Genomic DNA, 23,284 nt, shown 5'->3' on the forward strand with positions numbered 1-23,284 from the left:
AACTGCTTTTGCTATCTTTCAGATTTACCATTAGATAACACATTTCCTGGAAGTAGGAAAGCAAATAAGAAATTTGTCTCTTGGAGCAGTCTGAAACTAAGGAAATTAAAGGTGAATAGTGCCAACAAGAGCTGAAATCAAATCCCTATTCCCTCTATTCATCCATCCTCTTAAAAAGCAGAAACAGGGGCGCCTGGGTGGCTCAGTCGGTTAAGCAGCTGCCTTCGGCTCAGGTCATGATCCCAGGGTCCTGGGATCGAGCCCCGCATCGGGCTCCCTGCTCAGCAGAGAGCCTGCTTCTCCCTCTCCCTCTGCCTGCCGCTCTGCCTACTTGTGCTATCTCTCTGTCAAATAAATAAATTTTAAAAAATCTTTAAAAAAAAAAAAAAAAGCAGAAACAACAGTAAGATCCTGAAGATACTGCAGAGTTAAGTAAACCCTATGTTTATGTACATCTTAGAAGTAATTAATACTTTCCTAATCAAATTCTGAGTTGAATCTGAATATTATCAATTTAGAATAGAAACAAGACATGTGTACTGTTTAAGTGAAGATTAACTTATAGTGGGAGAAGGTACAAAAAAAGCTATCCAAAATGAAAGTAATTTCATGCCTATCTAAAACAGCTACATTAAGAAACAAACTAGAATCATTTGGCTATCAAATAAACAGTAACTACAAACTACTAATGTGATAGCAAAGAAAATTATACCAAAATATATGATAGCCTAGTTATTGCACTGAGGAAGCTCCAGAACAGATAGGATGGAGGGAGGGGGAAAAGGAGGAAAAAAGGGAGAGGAAGAAGGGGCAGAGGGGAAAAGAGAGAAGGGGGTTAATACCATATTTTCTCCTTTACACATTTTAACTACTCCTTTTGATATCTGTATGTTTCCAGACAGCACTTTTACTGTTTCAGTCGGGTTCAACCAGTGCAGCATCCTACTTTTCCTTCTACTCTTGACTTAATATTCTATCAATTACTATGTCTTCTTAACTCTCTTCACACTATTTCTTCTGGAAAAATCACTTCTCCTGCCACAAGTATTTATTTTAATAAGTATCTTTTAAAATGAAAACATTTGCTTTATGAATTATTTTCAAAATATCATTATCACAAGATAAAATTAATAATCTGATAATTTTATCTAATATCCAATTCAGTTTCCCAATTGTTCCCCAAAATGGAGAAACTGGATCTAATCTAAGACTATAACTGAATTGGGTTTTACATGTTTAAAACTCCAGAATGGTCCTTTTTTTTGGGGGGGGGGGGGAGATTGTCCTTTTAGAGAGTCTGCAACCCTATTATTTTCACATATTTATTACTTCCCTTCTTTTATCATTGTTACCAAAATGAAGATACTTCCTAGCTCTAGGCTTCTCGCCTCTCCCATCCACTAAAGTACTGTTTAGATCAGTGACTTCAACATGAAAAAATTCCCCACTGTTTAGCATATGAACTCTTTCTCAGCCCACCATTCGTCTTTTGAAACCAGGTCCACACTTAGTCAGCTGTGTCATCATTAACTTACATGCACAGGCCATCTGACCCTCCAGACATCTCAACTCTGAAAGATCTTTGCATACCCAACACTGTTATGCCTCCATATACTATTCATTCATTCTACAAAAATGTACCAAACATCTGCTACAGCCTAAACACAGGAGACACAGCAGTGAACAAAACAGATGAAAAATATTCTCATCCTTGTAGAGCATACATTCTGGTGGAAAGAGACAGAGAATAAATAAAATAAATCAATTATATAATGTATAGAAAGAAAGTAGGTGATAGGAAAAAGGAGCATAGGGGATGAAAGAATGCACTGTTTTAAATCACTTTTTGAAGGCCTTACTGAAGTGACATTTAAACAAAAACTCCCAGGTGGCTAAAACCTCATGAATATTTGGAGAAAGAGTTTGGGGGGAGTAGGGGACTTATTGCACAGATCACAATTAATCTGTGTTTTAAAGGACAGATAAGAAAAGGAGATGCGAAGAATGGGCTATCCTCAAACCCTACCATGAGTAGCTCCATTTCTAGTCTCACTTCAAATGGCACTTCCTCAAAAACACCTTCTCTGGGCGACCCTGTCTAATTCTGACCCCTCCTCCCAAACCCAGTCACTCTTAAGAATTTATCCTGTTTTAAGTCATGTATCACTATCTAAATAAAGTTTTACACTTTTTATTATTTGTCTCCCCTAACATAGAAAGACATCTTTCCTAACAGAGAAGACATCCCTAGTCTTGTTACTGGAGTAACAATAGCACTTAATAATGTTTCGCACAAACTATGTGCTAAGTCAGTATTCTGGTATAAAACAGTGCATAAAACGATGTCTTACTAAATGAAAAAGCAAGCAAGTTACAGAGTAGTATCTATAGCGTGATCTCATTTTTACAGAAATAACACATACTCTTTAGGTAGTACATTATAAAATAATACATTAGGAAAATAATGAGTTCTAAATCATTGTTGATTTAACAAAAAAAAACTGCTCACCTGTTGGCCTTGAGGACTTTGTAAGATTTGAGCTACTGCTGCAAGTGTATCTGTGTTTGTTATCTGAGATACCCACGGATCCGGTAGACCTTGGACCACATTGGCTGGAGTCACAGGTGTCACAGGAGTTCCTTTTAAAAAAAAGACATCACACCCACCCAAATAAACATGTAAGTAAATAAATAAGACTTGGAAAGGTAGAGAGATTTGCTTTGTCACTTTTATAAAATATGTACACTTAAATGTTTTTATTTTATTGTCTAATTACAGAATTAGGTAGACTGAAAAAAAAAATACCAAAAGGATCTGTCCATACTTGTCCTCATTAAGCTACTACTTTAAAGAAGCCTACACTACTTAGAAATCATTATAAATCTTATTACAGAAGAAAATTCAATGACATGAGGAAATATTCAAAATATAATTGAAAAATTATAAAACAGTATGTTCAATATAAAACTATTTTTGTTTAAAAATGGATGTGTATATGTACACAGACACAGACACACATAACAAAAACTAAATACATACCAAATGTAAATTCCTCAACTATGATAAGAAATTTTAAAAGTCATTTAAATATACTTTCTAAAACAAGATTTTGAGATTATTACTAAAGCATTCTTGGCTTCATTAGATAATTTTTTCAGGGTTCCTTATAAGTAGTAAGTTCCCCTACTATACTACAAGTTGATTTACATGCAAATTTATGGACAGCCTACACCAGGAAAAAACTTAAGTGACAAAACAATTTCCCAAAGTTCACTATATTTATGCTTCCAGGGATTTAAAAAATTCAGATTTTTAATTTTTAGAAAAGAATTACACACAAATATAAATTCTGAGTCTATTTTTCCTTCAAATTACATTTCCTTTCAATTACTTAATGCTAGATAAGTTCTCTTGCACTGTTAAATTGTTACTTTACAAATGAATAATCACCTGAAAAAAAAAAAGTAGAATATTTAGAAAACAAATCTCTATCAAGGTAACATACCTGGGGTGTTGCTCATAGCAGCAGTAGTACTGGCCAAAACAGGTGTGACAACTGGGGGAGGAATCCCTGCTGCCATATCCAAAAGAGGCTGAATAATCTCACTCTTAAACACATTATTCTTCTGCCATAAATTTAATACTCTCACTATTTTACTCTGGAGGAAAAAAGAAAAATGACATTTTGATTTTCTGCTTTCAAAACTTAGCACAGTCATTTCACAGAGACTATTCGAACAGTGGATGGGAAGGATGGATTAAAATACTTCTGTAGTACTTTCTGCCCCTGAAATCATGTTTCTATAATTTTGATTTGCTAATCTTAACACACTTGAAAAAAAAAGTTCATTCTGACAGATGTACAAGGTAAATGAAAGCTACATTTAGTAGAAGGCAGGTATGACAACTCAGTTTCAGCTTCTATGTGAAGTCTAATGAGATCGATGGTTACGGTTGCCTGGAGACTGTATTAACGCTGTTGAGGTGATCAGGATTTATCTCAGCACCAAAGCTGTATTTACAGGTGATTCTGACTTCACCTTTTAAACAAACTTTAAGACAAAGTCTTTATCTAACATGACCTTTTAAAAATTTAATATTGCAACCAACCCTATCAGAAGAGTAATCTAAATTTCCAAATCAGTACTGCAAAATATGTAAACTTCTAATACCTTTGAGCACATATAAAGAACCCCTTTTTACTCTCTCTCAGGGTCCAAAGCCTTTTTATGTGGTACAGAATATTTATTCATTCAGATCTAGAAGACTTAGTAGTGTGGTTTCCAGTACTAATAAAACTTTACCAAAATAAAAGAATTTTAAAATGCAGTTATTTTCTATTAACTGCTTAGCAAATCCATTTTTCATAGACACTAAATAGGTAAATATCAGTTCAGGTCAAATAATCAAAACATTAAATTAGTTGTGTGTGAGAATAAATAAGCTTTCAGTATAATTCCAAAAGCTTATTATAGCCAGTTTCTTTAACACCAATTGCTTCAATAAGTTAAAAAATAGCCAAATCAACTACATCTCTCCACTTTTGTTTAAGATGCTAAGAATCTCAGAATGTGGAGAGTGTAATAACTAAATATTCAAATTCAGAATTACTAGAAGTAAAGGGTAACATAAAATCATAGTTAAGATAAACTAGAGTCTCATTAGACCAAAGGGTAATGTATCGACTTAAAAAAAAATTCCTCGTATCAGTGAGATCATATGATACTTGTCTTTCTCTGGTAAGACTGATGAATCACAGACCTGTACCCCTGAAACAAATAATACATTGTATGTTAATTTAAAAAAAAAAGGCAGCATACCTTGTCATCCCCAGGGCAACGATACAAATTCTGGAAAGTGCTAATGATGTTATTACTAAATCTGGGTGCAAACACATCCTTTTCTTGACCAAACTGATGTCGAGATTGTCGTACAATGGAGTCAATAACATAAAGTCCAGGTACCTTGTATTCTGGTTTACACTGATGGAAAAAAGAATAGGAAGGGAAGGAATGAGAAGATAGCATTCATTATAAATCCTATACAAATACAAAAACAATGCTTATGTAGACGTAATGAATGTTCAGACACTGACTATTCCACACCATCTGTCTCTGGAATGGCATTTTAATCTACACTGGCTACTCCATTCACCCAGTTCAACTGCCAATCACGTAAGTTCCAAAACAGTACTGCATAACTGGCTTGAATGGCAAAAGCCAAAAGGATAAATAAGGTACTGTTGTAACAAAAAAAATTTTTTGTTTAATGACTTTGAAAAGCCACATGGAAGGGAGCAGCAAATTCAGGAAAGAGCTCTAGAGAATGCATTGCCAACATACATTAGACTTCATCTGAAATCCATATAACAAAAGGGTTTCTGAACTAATGAAGGAACACTATATATAACATTCTAAATACACGGAGCCCAAAGTTTCAAAAGTTTTCTCAAATACCACACCTATAAGAAAGATAAGACACAACCATTATGATTCCAGTAATCTATCCTATTTTTTAGCTACTCCACTGATAAAGTTTCTCAACCTTCTTATCCACCACCCAAATTGAGGAAAATGTCTCCTACTTTCTTGCCACAAGCTTTTCTTCTGGTTAGGTGAGCACAATGAAGAATCCTTTTAGTATCAAGGTAACTGCTCCTGGTTTGTCACCGTATCCAGAAGCATAAGAAAACCTGCTTTCCAAGCTTATATTAATTAACATGGAATTATGGCTGCAAAAAGCAGCTTCAATTTTTGGGTGTAATTAGGTAAGTATCTCACCCAAAATAATTTCCTGGAAATCACATATGGCACATAAATTACATTCTTGAAAAGTCCTTGGAAACCCGAGTACCAGTGAGAAAAGGATCCTCAATCCACCCCTAACACACACATACATGTTTCTAATGGCATTTTCAGCTGAGACAATGAGTGATTTCATTCTGCAAAAATACAAGATGATGCTTCATCTATGATGCTTCATCTGTTCCCTCAAATACTTTTTAAGAATCTTATCCTTAGATTCTTAGTCAAGAAAATGAAGCGACCTTTATTATCAATTCACAAGTATCTATTGCAACATTCTGACTGTTAAGACATAAGAGGGCAATAACGTTGGTGTTTGGATTCTGAAGTTTTAAGTTTAACCTACGTAAAGGTTAAAAACATCTGCTCTGTTGAAAGTTATGGTTTTTGAAAGACTGAAATAGTTTTCCCTCATGTTCCCAAAACATTCAGCATATTCATCCTTCAGTTCATGTATCTGGCCAAGGCTATTTTCCTTTGACTACCATACATTCAAAGAAGTATCAACCTAGCTGAGCAAATAATGTATCTCAATAAAGAAAACTTAAAATTTAATGAAAAGCAGGACATCCACTTTGTTAAAATTTATCTATTCCCTAATGCCACAAACACAGAGAAGTGATTAATAATTACTGACTAACCTGATTTATTGGCATCTTAATTTTGCTAAACACAAAAAAATCTGATATACATTATTTCATATAAATGATTATCTTGACAGTGAGACTGAACAGAATTTCTAAGTTGCTTGTAAGAGCTTTAAAAATGAATACTGAGAGGTGCCTGAGTGGCGCAGTCGGTTAAATGTCCAACTTTTGATTTCAGCTCAGGCTGTGATCTCAGGGTCCTGAGATCGAGCCTGTGTCAGGTTCTGCACTCAGCAGGGAGTCTGCTTGAGACCTCTGCCCCTCCCCCCACTTGTGCTTTCTCTCTCTCAAATAAATCTTTTAAAAAATTAATACTGAATGGTTAAGTAATGAATGTACTAAATATAAAAAAAATACATCTTTTTTGCTGGTTTATAACAGGTTACAGACTCACAACACAGAAGAATCATGAGTGCACAGGATAATAAACGGACCTTTGGGGCCTACTGTAAGATCCCAAAGCTTCAAACATATATTAGCAGTTTAGAGGTAAACTGTAAGGCCTAAGGAAAAAACATTTCTTCATCCACAGTATCTTTATATATACCATTAAGATGTTGTAGAACAGATTTTCCCTCACTTGTAGATTAGGCATTTTTGCCACAAAAATGGCAAAAAAAAAAAAAAAAAACCTTAAGTATGACTTAATGTTTTAAAATAACTTAATAATAATTGGTAAACTTAGCTAAGTCACCAACTAGCAACCTAAGGAAACATTACAACCAAAAACCTGAAATGTTTTTTCAATTTCCTCTTCAAGTTCTATCAGTACTGAAAACACAAGAACTCCTAAGACTTTCCACTGGTATAAGGAATTTTTACTCTGTAACTAATAATGGTAATAAAGTCATGTCATATTAAGTTTTCAGTTATATCATCTTGAAACTACATTCTAGTAATCTCCAATTTCTTCTGCTGCAGAAATAGGACAGAGAAAGGCATTAACATAGGGAGAATGCACCTTTAAACATATCACATGATTTTCGTTCTAATGTTATTCAAGCTGTTATGTGGATACCATTAGAAGTCAGAGTTTTTTGGCAAAAAAACTCTCTAGGTGACTTGGACCACATACTTTGCAATATATAAACACACCTTATATAATGATTCTATTATTAGAATTTGTGCTACCACTTTCAGCTCTAAAAGTTAACATTAGGGACACCCGGGTGGCTCGGTTAGTTGGGTGTCCAACTCTTGATTTCAGCTCAGGTCGTGATCTCAGGGTGGTGAGACAGAGCTCCACGGGGCTCAGCGCTGGGCATGGAGCCTGCTTAAGATTCTCTTTCTCCCTCTCCTTCTGCCCCTCACCCTGCTCGCGCACTCTCGAGTGCTTGTTCTCTCTCTCACTCAAAAAATAAAAAAATAAAAGTTAACATTAAAGGAAGCAAAGCTAGAATGGTAAATACAGGAGCATGTGGCTGTACTTGCAAAGCACTGAATGACACTGACAATAGCACTTAAGTAAGGGCTATTCCCAGGACACTGTCATACCTGACACTACAGGAGTTCTCAAAGCGAATACTGGAGAAAAATCCTCTCCTGTTTCTGGGAGGAGGTAGAGAAAAGGAACCATTTTGAGACAGCCAGCAGCATTCTGTTCTTAATAAGGTATGACCTTAGGAAAAACTATTTAACCAGAGCCTAATCTGCTGGGGTTTAACCAGAGTCTCACTGACCTGGCGTAAGGAAAATACAGCCATCCTGTCCGGCCTGAGGAGGATTAAGAAAAACTGAGAAGCATGTGTTAAGTCCATGGTGCAGAGGTATAGGCTCCATAAAAAACCTAACATCATACTCATTGGTGACAAACTGAAAGTTTTCCCACTAAAACTAAGTATGGATGACAACAAGGAATGGATGCCCCCTCTCACCACTGCTTTTCAACATCATACGGGAAGTCCTAGCTAATGCAACAAGGAAATAAAAGGTATACAGATTGGGAAGGAAGGTTCAACAAGTAAACATATATAATACTCTTAATTGAGCCTACGAGATCTTCACTGCTAACTCTGAACCTATCTACATATTATTTAAAGAAATAACACTTAACTATAGAACTTAAATTAGAGATACAAAATAAGTGGAAAAACTAAGTGGTATTTTCTTTTAAGATGGCAAACACACTACTTTTGTGTCGTTTTTGAGACGTCTCATGATTCAGGTTTTCCTAAAAGTATGGAACCTCAGAAATTCCACAATAGCAATTCTATTTCCACAATACCTAAGCTGGAAGGGATAATAGGGAATCACTAAGTCCTTTTCTCTGTACACTTAGAGGGCCGTGGTCACCCAAACAAGGAAGCAAGAGATGGACAGGGCTTTGATACTTTACTGACATAAAGTATCATTGCATAACTATAGGAGAAGGGAGATGACAAGGAACAGTTCCTGATGAAACAAATCTAAACAAATCCAAATTTAATATACAGCTTAGTAAAATATTTCAGATTAACCTTGATGTGATAATACTGAATTTGAAGAAAAATAATAATAGTTTATAACTAATAATAACCTAATTTTTTTGGTTATCTTGATAAAAGGACATTTTGCTCTTCGACTACAGAAATTCATTCTATCTGATGAATCCTTAAGAGTCTAAAACACATTTTGACAAACAAGATTTAATGCTGGTTGAAAATTTAACTCCTTAAGTAAAGGTGATAGGAGGGTAGTATCTTTTAAAAAGAATCTTAAACTAAGACTCATTAAATTAGAAGAATTTAAGTCTAACAGTATTAAGTGTGGGTAAAGATGGGAGCAATACAAACTCACACACTGAATTAGAGTGGGAGTATGAATTAGTACAACCATTATGAAATTAATTTGGCATTATCTAGCCAAGTTGAAGAAATGCATATCCTACTACCTAGCAATTCCACTCCACAAAAATATAAACCACACCAGGATAAATATGAAAGTGTGTTCTCAGCAGTGTATTGTTCATAACTCCAAAACCTGGAAAACACACAAACACAATGTCTGTCAACAGAATAGATAAGCAGCAGTTATTCACATAATGGAATATATACAGCAATGAAAAGAAATATTGTTATATACAACAAGGATGAATCCTAAACATATAATACTGAGTAAAAATAACTGTACACTAAAGAATATATAATATAGGATTCCATTTATGCAAAACGGAAAAGCAGATTAAAGTGCTTTAAGAATTCAGACTTAAAGAGTAATACTATAATGCCAAACAAGAACATGACTAACATAAAAGTCAGACTGTGTGTTACTTAGGGAGGGATATGATCAGGAAGAGGTACTTGGGGACTTCAGTTGAAGTTCCATGTCTTGCACTGAGTGGTAGTTACACAGATAACTTTAAAAACTTTAGCTATGCATATTAAGTTTTCTGCACTTTTCTGTATATGTGTACAAATATTTCATATAAAAACATTTATATAAACATCCTTGAGTTCTTAAATAAAACACAATAAACAAAAGCTTCTCTTAATGACTAACAATGACTGGTAAGCTCAAGATATATTTAAGATGTAAATTTAAGGTGTATGGGATGAAGAGCTGATCTAAAATATCCCAGAGCAGAATTCAGTAAAAAGTACATAAGGAAAGTGAGAATCTGAAAATTTACTGTTTTCAAACTATCTGTGGCCAACTGCCCAAATCTTTGTGTACCCCACACCAGAGGCGAGAAGCCAAAGTAACCTTTCAACCAATTTTCCTGGCCTATGGGAAATCATCTTATATTATTAATTTATCTTTTCATTTATTACTATCATTCATTCCTCTATAAATCTTTCATGCTAAACACAGACTCACAAATAACACATTATCAAACTGCTGCCATATTTCTCCTCTCCTTGCACTATTTGTCTATGATGGGTGAAGGAAAAGTATAGCCAAGCTAATTATGTGGTGTTTTGGGGCTAGAGGATACCCAAAGTTACAAGTCAACATCATTAAATAATACTTCACATTTTTCTTAGATCTCTCAATTGACTATATATAATGTACATGACAAATGGACTTTTTCATAAACTTGTTGAAACAGTATTTCTACTATAAACAGTACTCTAATTCAGTGCTTTTCAAATTGGGTTCCACAGAAACAAAGCCATCTATGCAAGGGTGTCAGGGCTACGGGGCAGAAAACAAAATAGGTGGAGTGGGCTTCTGGTTCCCTACCATAACCATTACTGCAACATTTTTACTTGTGGTTTTTTTTGGTTTTTTGTTTTTTTTTCTTAAAGATTTTATTTATTTATTTGAGACAGAGAGAATGAGAGAGAGACAGCACGTGAGAGCGGGGAGGGTCAGAGGGAGAAGCAGGCTCCCTGCCGAGCAGGGAGCCCGATGCGGGACTCGATCCAGGGACTCCAGGATCATGACCTGAGCCGAAGGCAGTCGCTCAACCAACTGAGCCACCCAGGCGCCCTACTTGTGTTTTATCTGTCTCCCCTTCCCCCCATATTAAAGTTCCAGTAAGAATAGGAAAGAAGAAAAAAAAAGGTTTCCTCTGGTATTAAAAAAATTATATACAATCTGGAACCTCATCAAAACCAAAAAAAAAAAAAAAATCTTTGTTCTGCAAGACCTTGGATCTTGTGTTAAGAGAACGAAAGGATACGCTACCAACTAAAAAGAACTTACATCTAGAATATTATTCAGAACTCTGAAAACGTGACAGTAAAAAAACCATCCAATTAGAAAATGGACAAAAACATGAAGAGATATTTCACTGAAAATGCCAAATAAGCATTTGAAAATATGTTCAACATGATCAGCCATTAGGTAAATGCAAATTAAACCACAATGAGACACCACTATACATTTATCAGAATAGCTAAAATAAAAAATAGTGGTAACACCAAATGATGGCAAGAATGTGGAAACTGGATCAATCACACACCATTGGTGGGAATGTAAAATGGTACAGCCATTCTAGAAAAGAGTAGCAGTTTCTTATAAAACAAAACATGCACTTACTTTCCCAGAGAAATGAAAACTTATATTCACACAAAAATCCACAGACAAATGTTCCTAGCAGCTTTATTAATAGCCCCCTCAAATGGAAATGATTCAGATGACCTTCAATGGGTGAACAGTTGGACAAACTGTGGTACATCCATACCATGGAATGTTACTCAAAAATGAAGGAGCCATTAGACACATGCACAATTTGCATGGATCTAAATAAAATGATATTGAGCAAAACAAGCCAATTTCAAAAGGCTACATACATTTACATAACATTCCTGAAATGGCAAAATTAGATGTAGAGAACAGACTAATGCCACCCAGGAGTTAGGAATGGGGGGAGGAGGAGAGTAGGGGTATAAAAAGTATAAAAAAAGAGTATAAAAAGGGGAAGGAACATGATGGCTCCCCGGGGTGATGGAACTATTCTGTATCTTGACTATGGTGGTGGTTTTATGAATCAATACATATGATTAAATTGCCTAGAACTAAATATACATACACACAAATGAGTGCATGTAAAACTGGTAAAATCTAAATTTCGTGGGCTGTATGAACGTCCTGGTTGTAATACTTATGTTATCAAGACATTACCATTGGGGGAAACTGGGTGAAGAGTATATGGGATCTCTCTTTACTATAATCTAATAGAAATATCATTATTATCTATTGATTAAATGACAGATGAATCTACAATTATCACAAAATAGCTTAAAATGTACACACACAACTCAATTTACCATTACACTAACCCACTGCCAAATTTCTGCTTTAAACGGGGTAGAGGTAAAGCATTTAAATTTCTGCCCAGACACTGACTGGCAATGTCATTCCTCTTTGGTGTTCTGAGTCAGACTTTAAAATCAAAAGTCTCATGCTCTACTGACTGAGCCAGCCAGGTATCCTTCTAAGGCAGACTTTAAGATACAAAAGTAAGCTGTCTGGGCTGTGACCAACTGTGTAAGTGACGGAAGAGTTGAACAGACTGTTTACCTCATTCACTATGACACAGTAGAATTGTTGATGAACCTCTTAACTATGAAAGACAGCATTGCATATGTCTTTCAGGTTGTGGAGAAACTAGGTAAAACTTCGAAACTCAGTATAATGACTGAAGAATGTGGAGGGCTGGACAAAACTGAAGCTCTATAAAACCATGAAAAAGAGTTTGTATACAAAGCTTCACTAAACTTGACTGAGAAGTACTTCTCTTAAGAGAAAGATCAAAATATTGTGCCAGAAATTACCTCTGAAGGTTATACATTCTAAATGGAGGATGGCATTCCTGGGACTTCTAACTTTTAGAGTGCATGGCATAAAGCTGTTTGTACTATGTTTGGTATAAGTTTGTCCTACTGTTTCTCTACTAGGAATTCTTCTTAAAATGTGGCTATTGGAGCACTTTGTATAATGAAACTATATTTGAACAGTTCCAAACTGTACACACTGTATGAGGTTTCTCCTCTCAACAGGTTTCTTATTTCTATGTGGAATGTTATACCTTGCAATGTCCTGTAAATAGAGATTAAATTCTACCCTTTTCTTTACTTCAACACCACCCCCCCTTCCAATATTGACTTGCTTTTCCAGACGGATTCTACAATTATCTCACAATGGAGATAATTTTGCTCACTTAAGGTCTAAGATTCTGAAATATCTTATTAAAAGTACCCCTGCTCTAAATCAAATCAGTCAAAAAACATTTACCCATAAATTCATGTTTATCCTTTAAACCCTTACTATTCAAATTGTGGCTTCTGAACTAACAGCAAAAGTATCATCTAGGAACAGGTAGAAATGCAGACTCTCAGCCCCTTGCCACACTTAGTGAATTCAGAATCTGAATTTTAACAAGATCCCTAGGTAACTCCTATGCACAAAAAAGTTTTTAAGATGCACTGCTTTAGACATTCGAAACTTTTTAAAACAACTTTTAAAACCTTTAGAACAATGAAATTTTCCAATCACCAACATTTCTATTTTATACTGTGATTTACCTAAAACACAGAGCATACTTACTTTACTTTGCATCTCAGCCTCAATTCACTAGTTGTTCGTTTCAAAATATGTTTTACTAATACTCTAAGAAACCAAGACTTTATAAAAAAGCTGAATCACATAAAGGTTAACTGATGTAGTCAAGGTTACCTACACAACATAGTCACCTCACTTTGGTTCACATACCCCTCTCCTAGTCAACTATTTTTAAGAAACACTGCAACCTTCCTGAATCCTTAATGCCATATACCACTGATTCTCAAACTGGTACTGGTTACATCTAGGCACATGAACATGGGCAGAGTACAAAACCTAAATTCAATTATAGTAAAGTACAAATATAGTATCATTTCGTAAGTTTTAAGCCCTATGTACTCCTGCTAAAAACCGTGGCATGAATAGGACACTGATCACCAAGAGGGCAAAAAACTATAATTTGGTCACCTTGGACTCTGCTTATAAAAAGCATTACTAAATGTGTATAAGACAGCTGTTTTCAACTTCATCACCCTCTGCTTACCCTAGAAAATGGAATTTCAGGTCTATAAAATAAGATGTTGGGATGTATAATGTCTTAATGGATGAGACAAAATGAATCAGCAACAGCGAAGTAGGTGGTAGGCAATGTCTTATCCACACCTTATCTAAAAGAAGAGCTGCTCTCTAGGTGTTCTGCTTGAAATGACAAGTGAGAATTAACACATTTATAATTTTATTTAAAATCAATCATATGTACACCATTTTTTTCAAGGGACAAATGCTCACTATGGCACTGCAAATTAAAAGAACATCTACCTAAATGAAAGTTATTGTTTGTAGAATTATCCAAAAAGCACTATCATTTAATTTTTTTTTTTAAGTAGGCTCCATGCTGGTGGAGCCCAGTGCAGGGGGCTTGAACTTACAACCCTGAGATCAAGACCCAAACTAAGATTAAGAGTTGGACCCTTAACCGACTGAGCGACCCAGGCACCCTTATTTCTTAATTAGAAAATAAATGGAATCACTTTTGAACAGTCCATCAAAACAATTTAAACTTGAGTATTTAAAAGAAGAGAGCACAAGGCATTAATCTATAATTATAGTACATTTAGTGTATATATTGAAAATTATATACTTACTTTCTGAATGAATTTCTCAACACTCTGTACCACATGTTTATAGAACTAAAAGAAAAAACATGAAGTGTGGTTTTAAAATCTATTCAGTTAGATTTAAATTTTCCTGTTAAACACAGGTTTAACATAGTTTCAAAGGTCTATCAAAACAATGAATTTTAATCATGAATTTTGAGACAAATATGTCACCCACCTTCATAAGCAATTATTATGATACCTAATTAGTAAAGGATTCTTAAAGTGCATACATGGTCAGTACAACTGACCCTTGAACATAGGTTTGAATTGTGTGGGTCCACTTACATGCTGATTTTTTTCAATAAACACAGTACAGTACTATAAATGTATTTTCTTCCTTATGAGTTTCTTTATAACATTATTTTCTCTGACTCACTCAATTTTAAGAATGCGGTATATAATACATATACCATACAAACTAGATGTTAATCAACTGTTTGTTATCGGTAAGGTTTCTGGACAACAGCAGGCTATCAGTAGTTAAGTTTTGGGGGAGTCCAAAGTTATAGATTCCTGACTGCATGGGGGATCAGCACCCCAACCCCCATGATGTTCAAGGGCCAACTGTATATCTAAAGTTTGTTATGAATTAGAAAAGAATTTCATCACAGTCCTCGTAAAACCATACTTTCACAAATTGTTATGTTGACAGCAAAGTACTTGCAATAAGCACACTGGCAGATGTATATTCTTAGTTTCAGGGAAGGAACAGATTTCCTACGGTATCATTAAATTAGGGTAATACTAGAAATATCAAATAACTCAACAAATAGCATTAATAAACATATGCAAGGGAGTTGTTTTCGACTTCATTATCTCTTGCTTCTCCTGGAAAACGGAACAAGCATATATAATAAGATATAGAGATGTATAAGGTTCTCATGGATCAGCCAAAACAAATCAGTAGAAGTGAACATACACATTAAAAATGAATAATGGGCTGTTATCAATTATAAGAAAACAGATGTAAGTTTTAGAAACAACACTATGAATAAACCTAAAAAGGAACAAATAAGAAATTATAGATTAAAAAAATTACAGATTAAGCGAAAGATATCTAAAATTTATGCTTAATAAATACCCCAATGGCAACTGCATAATTAGCATATTTGTTTAAAGAACTTGAATTGTGCTTCTATTTATACTTTTGATCTCAAGAATTATACTTTTAAGGGATATCCCCTCAGACTGAAGAGACATATGAACATTCCTTTGAACTGCATCATGAAAATCAAAAATCAAAATGAAAGGAAACCTCATTACTCACAGTCATCAAAGCAAAATGTACAAGTTTAAGCTTAGCTAAAATTTTCATACTATAAAGGAACAGTTTACTCAACAGTGTAAGTCATTTCAATAAAAAAGCCAAAACAACTACTTAGAAGTAAGCACTACTTAAACATTTAAAAGCAACATACAAAATATTAATTACACACTGAGTGATTTTTATTAAATATTAATTCTTCTGGAAAACATCTTGACAATGCTTTTTGCTTCTAGCTACTTTACTACATGTAATTCTGAGTAAAACTGCTTACTGAACTTTAATTCAAAGTTTATCAGTTCACATAGGTCTTCTTCCCCAATAGGTATTTTGTGAGATTTTGCTGACAGTGTGCAATGTTAACAAGCACCCATTAAAATAATGTCTCTAAACACTGATAGATAAAAAAATCAATGACTTACCTCAATATAAAACACAGTATCATTTAAATCTGATTTAAAAAGGCATCTAAATCTCAATTTACGTATGTACTAAATGCAGTTTAAAATAATATTGTACTGCAAAACAACTGGTATGAACTCTTCAAAAATATCAATGGCATGACAAACAAACAAAGGCTGGGTAAGGCTGGGTGACAGGACAAATAAATGTAATATATGATTCTTACTGGATCCTGAAATTTCTTGCATGTGATCAGCGCACAATATAGTTACTTAGGATATGTCTTGTTCTTAGGAGATTCAAATTCAAGTATTTAGGGATTAAGTGCTATTATGAATGAAATCTGAAACTAACTCTCAAATGATTCAGCCAAAAAATGTGTTTGTGTGTGTAGAAATAAACCAAATGTAGCACAGTGTTAACTGGAAAATCTAAGGGAAAACTATGTGTTGCTCATTATAATATTTTGCAACATGTTTGAATTTTCAAAATTAAAAAATTTAAAGCAGTAACAATAAATCAAAATAGTACAGTATATCATTATGTTTAGGTTCTTGATTGAGAGAAACTTGGATTCAAATCTAGCTGTATTTATTCTGACTATTGCAAATTACTTATTTTCTCTTAGACCCTTCCCACATCTGAAAAATAGGAGTAATGTTGCTGCCAATACCTTACACAGTATTTTAATTAAAAAATATTCTGCTCAAAGGGAAGGGGGGGTGGAGAGATGGGCAAAATAGGTGAAGGGGAAGAGATACAGGCTTCCAGTTATGAAATGAATAGGTCATGGGAACAAAAGGTACGACATAGGGAATATAATCAACGATACTGCATAGCAATGTATGGTGACAGATGATAGCTACCCTTGTGGTGAGCATAGCATAACGAATAGAGATGCTGAATCACTAATGTTGTACACCTAAATCTAGAACACGGTGTATCAACTATAATGAAAAAAAATTTTTTTAGAAGTATTCTCAAGTTATATAAAATGCATCAATTATTTTCATAGACTAAAAATGGTAATATCCATGGTTTGCACACTCTCAAAATCATGATCATAAAAATCAGATCACAATGTAAAATAGGATAAAGAAAGTACAAGAGACTAAACATTCTATACTAAGTCTATCAGACATCCTGAAAATTCACTTTTTTGAAGAATTTTCTTGCTTAAATGCTTACTGGTCACTGTCCTTATCACTTATCACCTCTTTGATTTTCCGCATATAAATACAGGGATTTTAACTACAGTGGTGTAAGAAATTAACTGCATGTCTGAAAACTAAGCTTTGGCCACCAGAACACTGAAAAATCAACTATCTGAATTTTTTCCTAGTGGCGATTCTCTCTGTAAATAGGAATTTGTTAAATCTAATAGATAATGCTATTATTCAAAGACAATTTATTTAAATAATTGGTGCTGGGGCGCCTGGGTGGCTCAGTCGTTAAGCGTCTGCCTTCGGCTCAGGTCATGATCCCAGGGTCCTGGGATCGAGCCCCGTGTCGGGCTCCCTGCTCCGCGGGAAGCCTGCTTCTCCTTCTCCCACTCCCCCTTGCTTGTGTTCCTGCTCTCGCTCTCTCTCTCTCTCTCTCTGTCAAATAAATAAATAAAATCTTTTCAAATAAATAAATAAATAAATAAATGGTGCTTCCGGTTATGGCTGATGTTATTTACAGTAGGGAAACATATCACCAAATATCCACAGATTAAAACCAACTTAATTAAATATAAGCCCTCATTCATTCTTGATTTTAACAGCCCTACTAAAGCAGGGAGCTTTAGCTTTGCAGACAAGAACGAGGTATCCATGGTTGAACTTCAAAAGGTCCTTAAAGTCAACAAATTTTACGCAAAACTTTGTGCATATGTATATTTCTCTACAGAAAAGTCCAACCTTCTGAGATTTTCAGAAGTATCAATGAGTCAACATAGATCAGTTCAAAACCTCTGTATCAGAGCAATGGCTAAAGGCCTGCGGCCTCTTCCCACAGCTTAAACATCCTATACACAATGAGGTTCAATTATTTTTCATAATGGCTCATTTTCAAATCTATAATAGAATCAATAAGGAAAAAACCATTAATTTTTATTTAGAAACCTCTTACCAAGATTCTGTAAAGTCAGTGTGACAAATAAACACATTCACCACAATGCGGCTCTATCTAAAATCTTGCCTACATAAAGAAAAATGATAGCTTCAAAGCTTGTATTTATCAAAGTGTTAAATGTTTATCTCTAGGTGGCAGAGTTCACAGGTGATGATAAATTTTCACTAACATGTATTAACTCTGTAAAGAGGAAGAAAATACACAGTTGACCCTTAAACAACCAATTCCCTGAACAGTCAAAAATCCACATGTAACTTCTGACAACCCCCAAAATTAACTCCTGTTGAGTGGAAGCCTTACTGATAACAGTTAATTAACACATATTTTCTATGTTATATGTATTATATGCTGTATTCTTACAATAAAGTAAGCTGGAGAAAATATGCTATTAAGAAAATCATAAGGAAGAGAAAATATATTCACAGTAATGCACTGAATTTATAAAAGAAAATTCATGTGTAAGTGGACCTGTGCAGATCAAATCTGTGATGTTCAATGGTCAACTGTATAATCTGTAATAATTATCCTTCCTCTAAAATATTAGTATAGTATTTTCTTCTGAAAACACAAGTGTAAAATTTATTACTCACCTTAATAGCTTTGATGGCTGCCTTAGTAATTTGGGTCATTTTCGCTTTAGAAATGGGTGGTTTGTAGTCATTCAGGGAATACAACTGATAAAAAGAAAAACAAATTTTAAATACAGCAAAACTAATGGTCCCTAAGCAATTACATGAAATTACCAAACATTTCCATTTTTATATTCCCAATAAAATCAAAGTGCTGCTTTCTTTTAAAAATCAAGTTCAACATCATTAGCTGTCAGGGAAATGTAAATCAAAACCACAATGAGTTACAATTTCACACTTACTTGTTTATAATAAAAAAGATAATAACAAGTGTGAACAAGGATGTGGAGAAACTGAAACCCTTATACATTGCTAGTGGGAATATAAAATGGTACAGCAGCTTTGGAAAACGGCTTGGCAGTTCCTCAAAAAGTGAAACATAGTAATATGTAAAATGACCCATAGTAATATGACCCAGGTATATAGCCAAAAGAGATGAAAATATATATTCACATTAAAACCTGTACACAAATGGTCGTTGCAACATTATTCATAAAAGTCATTTAAAAAGTGGAAACCACCCAAATGTCCATCAAATGAATGGATAAACAAAATGTTATATCCATTCAAAATATTAGCCATAAAAAAGAAATGAAGTACTGATACATGCTACAAAATGGATGAACCTTGAAAACATTATGCTCAGTTTAAAAAGCCATATTAAAAAGACCAGATATTATAAGATTCCATTTATATGATACATTCAGAAAAGGCAAATCTATTTGTGACTGCCTACAATTGGGGGAATTGGAAAGAAATGATGAATAACTACTAATGAGTACAACATTTCTTTTTGGGGGTGATAAAAATATTCTAAAATTGATTGTGGTAATGTTGTACAACCATACTAAATGCCACTGAATTATATACTCCAAATTGGTTAATTTTATGGTATATGAACTCTATCTCAAAACTTTTTAGAAATCAAGGGATTTAAGGTTTAGCAGTAATCTCCACCAAAAAATAATTTTGTTTTGAAATTTCTCATATAAGCAAAGGATAATAAAACTGCTTAAAGAGAAACAGTTAAAGGGGGGACAATCAAGCAATGAACAAATAACTAAGGTTAAATGAATACTGATTAAAACTTGCAGTGTACTCAATGATGACAAGATTTTAACTATAACACTGTAAGATACTAACTTCAAAGTCTGGAAACGAAGCTTTGGCCATTTTACAACATTGCAAAAACAAAAGAACAGACTTTAAAAGTAACTAAAACAGAATGTGTTGGTTAGTCAACTAGCAGTTTAGGGAGTCCTCTACAGCTTTTGCTCCAGCACCCCTTATAACCTATCTATCAACGAATTCTACTGATTTCTACCCAGTTTTCCCATTTTTCTCCTCTTCTTCCTCCAACGACCACCAAAACCACAGCCCCAAACACTCTCATCTCTTACCCAGAGGACACCTCTAAATGGATGTGCATGTCTATCTTTTCAAAAACTAATGTCTATCTTTTCAAAAACTAATCTGATCAGGTGACTAAATACCCCCTTAAAAAGGTCAATGACTTCCCATGCTTTGGATAAACACATAGTCGGAACTCTTGTCCACCTTTCCGGTCTCATCGCACTCCATGCTCCCCTCCTGAGCCCTTTGCTCCAGGCACAATGATCCTGTTTCAGCTTCCTGCCACACAGTGTTGAAAATGAGCTTGTTCCCTCTATTTCGAATACTCTTCACCAGGGTCTCCTCGCTAGTTAATGTGTACTCATCTTAGTTTGAGCAACACCTAATGAGGAAAGCCTTCCCTACCTTTCCAGCCAGATCAATACCTCCCCTTTTATACTCTCACTGTACTGTCATTCACCTCTGAAGCACTCATCATAGTACTTTGACATTTACTTCTCTGATCATTTAATACTTGATTTTTTAAAAGGACTGTCATAAAGAGTGACAGTAACACCAAAGGTCAAAGGATATAAGTTCCTTTAATACAGTTAAGATGTTAATGCTGTAAGAGCTGTTCAAGCTGAAATCACTTGTGGGAGAAGTACAGATGTCCTTCCCTTTAAGTTCCCAGAGAAGTGCCCACCTGTTGATACTGCCAACCATTAGGTCAAGATCCCATCAGACCATTTAAGAAGCTACCTCTGCTAAACTAACAGGAAATTTTAATATACTTGTGGCTTCAATTCCTACCTGAATGCCAGTCGACTCACCAGGTACAAAATTACATCAACACATTCTATAGTGCTTACAACAAGCTGTACGTATAAAGTAAAGGTCAGCTTCCCAGAACTTCTCAGTAGGCCCTGGCTACTGCCCATCTGAGATCCACTCCTGCCCTCTCCTACAAAAGAATAAGCTCTAAGGATAGACACCATGTCTTTTTTGTTTAGATTTTTTCCTTTTCTCCAAACTGTATCTTCAGTGACTGGGAGAAAATAGATATTTGTTAAGAATAAATTAAAATGAACAAATATAAGACACAGCGCTGCCCAAGCTTTGCACAGAAAAACATGGATATGAATTCCAACTATGTCACCTTACCACAAGCTGCTAAACCTCTGAAGCTTAGGTTTCTCATTCACAAAACAGAAACTCATTTCACAGAAACATCACATAAAAATAAAGCTTTTAGAACATACTAAAGTTGCTCAACAGGGTTAGCCATTATTAAAATTAAAACCCTACTCTGTAGGCATTCTCCATTTAAATGAATAATATTAAAGGATCCATCAAACACTTGCAAGTCCATTCTTTAGTAATTTATATTATTAGGGCAATGAAGATGCATCAGCTCTTCCCCCACAGTTGACTACATATACTTTCATTTTGTGTAGTAAAGCCCTGAAGTTTCGATCAAGCATTAGCTCATACTCTAGCCGATCACAGCTTTGTTTGCTCTGTGTGTGTGTGTGTGTGTGTGTGTGTGTGTGTGTGTGATGGAGGGTAGGGGATGAGGTAGGGGAAATAAAATTTAGATTTATAAAACATTTTCAACAGTCTGAGAAGTCAGCTTTCACCTGAGATCCCCTGCCTTTTTAAATGCACATACTGCAGAAATTTAAGATAGTACTCAGAGAAATACCGAGTAATTAAGTACTTTTCCAAGGCTCACTTAATACATAGGCTTCCAACTAATCATCACTCTAGATTCTCTAAAATCTCATTTCTTTATTAAATCTGATTATCAGAAAATAGGCACAGATAACTCCTCAATGAATGCCTTAACTAAAATTTAATATTAAGTCTTTAGCTTACGAAGACTGATGAAAGACTTGCTCTAGAACGTTGTGTTTTACCCATCTGTTAAAGAAATAATTATCTCTAACCAAAAAAAATCCCTTATGTAAGAATTCCCAAAGTATATTCTCCTTGAATGCAGAAACAGGAGAATGATTCAGCTAGTTTCCATGTGCTTACTTTTTTAATCAAAAAAAGATGGTTTAACAGGTTTCTCCCATCTTGTGCCTTGGCTTCTAAGTGAGCTTGCTCAAGTTTATCTGTCTGAACATTAAATCTCAAATGTCTGTTGACATCTACTTCTCTGCTATATTTAGCCATTAGTTTTATTGTATCCAAATATAAAATATATTTTCACCAGTGTCTAATTTTGATAAGCTGTTTCAAAGTTCTTTTTGAAGTAGGTGGAGTATAAGTTTATATATTTAATGAACTAATGTGAACGGAGCACATGACTGCAGAGACAGCCTGTCATCCTCCACTTTTCCTTCTATTTTCTTTCCCTCTCTCTCTCTCTTTCTTTCTTTCTTTTGGGTCGGGGGGAGAGGGAGAATCCCAAGCAGGCCCCACACCCCTCAAAACCCTGAAATCATGACTCCAGCCGAAATCAGAGTCAGACTTAACCTAGGCGCCCCCTTTTTTTTCCCCTTCTATTCAATTTCTAGCTCCAAATTTAAGTGTTCTATACATTCTCCTGTTGTCAATCCTCAACATCAAACTCAGTCCTCTAGGACCTCCCTCAAAGACCATTTCTTGAGACCTGTAGGACATCACTATAACATTCAGTATTTTAGAAAAAGAAAATAGTGCTAAATATGCTGCCAGACCATTCAAAGCTTTTAAAAAACTTCTATAAGTAATCGAATTTATATCGAGAGAATATTTAATCTTTAGATCTACAGGATATGACAGAATGCCTGATACACAGTAATAAACCTGTCTTACCCAGCTGATAACTTAATTCTGCTGTAACATTGCCATTAGGAAGTGCCAAGCTTCATTCCAACCCTCATTCTAATTAGATATATCAACTCCTCACCAAAAACTGGGAATGTAATTCTCCCTGCATTCTCAAAATTTGATCTGGTTTTACACTGGAAAATGTTGGAGAAGAATGAAAGTTTATTCTGGGACCTTTTATCC

The 23,284-nt window shown here is 34.8% G+C and overlaps 1 protein-coding gene across 5 annotated transcripts in view; it reads right to left on the bottom strand.

The window, feature by feature from the left end:
* SCAF8 (SR-related CTD associated factor 8) overlaps positions 1-23,284 on the bottom strand; it is a 215,080-nt gene that overhangs the window by 163,322 nt on the left and 28,474 nt on the right. For all 5 annotated transcript variants that reach the window (XR_004299961.1, XM_032407607.1, XM_032407608.1 and 2 more), the window contains 5 exons: positions 18,911-18,994; positions 14,525-14,569; positions 4,822-4,983; positions 3,507-3,660; positions 2,510-2,640 (listed from right to left, as the gene is read on the bottom strand). Coding sequence is in view for 4 of the 5 variants with exons in the window: in XM_032407607.1 (XP_032263498.1) it covers positions 2,510-2,640; positions 3,507-3,660; positions 4,822-4,983; positions 14,525-14,569; positions 18,911-18,994 (576 nt within the window). In the remaining variant the exon portion in view is untranslated. The remainder of the gene's footprint in view (positions 1-2,509; positions 2,641-3,506; positions 3,661-4,821; positions 4,984-14,524; positions 14,570-18,910; positions 18,995-23,284) is intronic.

The sequence above is a fragment of the Phoca vitulina genome, unplaced genomic scaffold, assembly GCF_004348235.1.
Source record: "Phoca vitulina isolate PV1807 unplaced genomic scaffold, GSC_HSeal_1.0 scaffold9, whole genome shotgun sequence".
Lineage (NCBI taxonomy): Eukaryota > Metazoa > Chordata > Mammalia > Carnivora > Phocidae > Phoca > Phoca vitulina.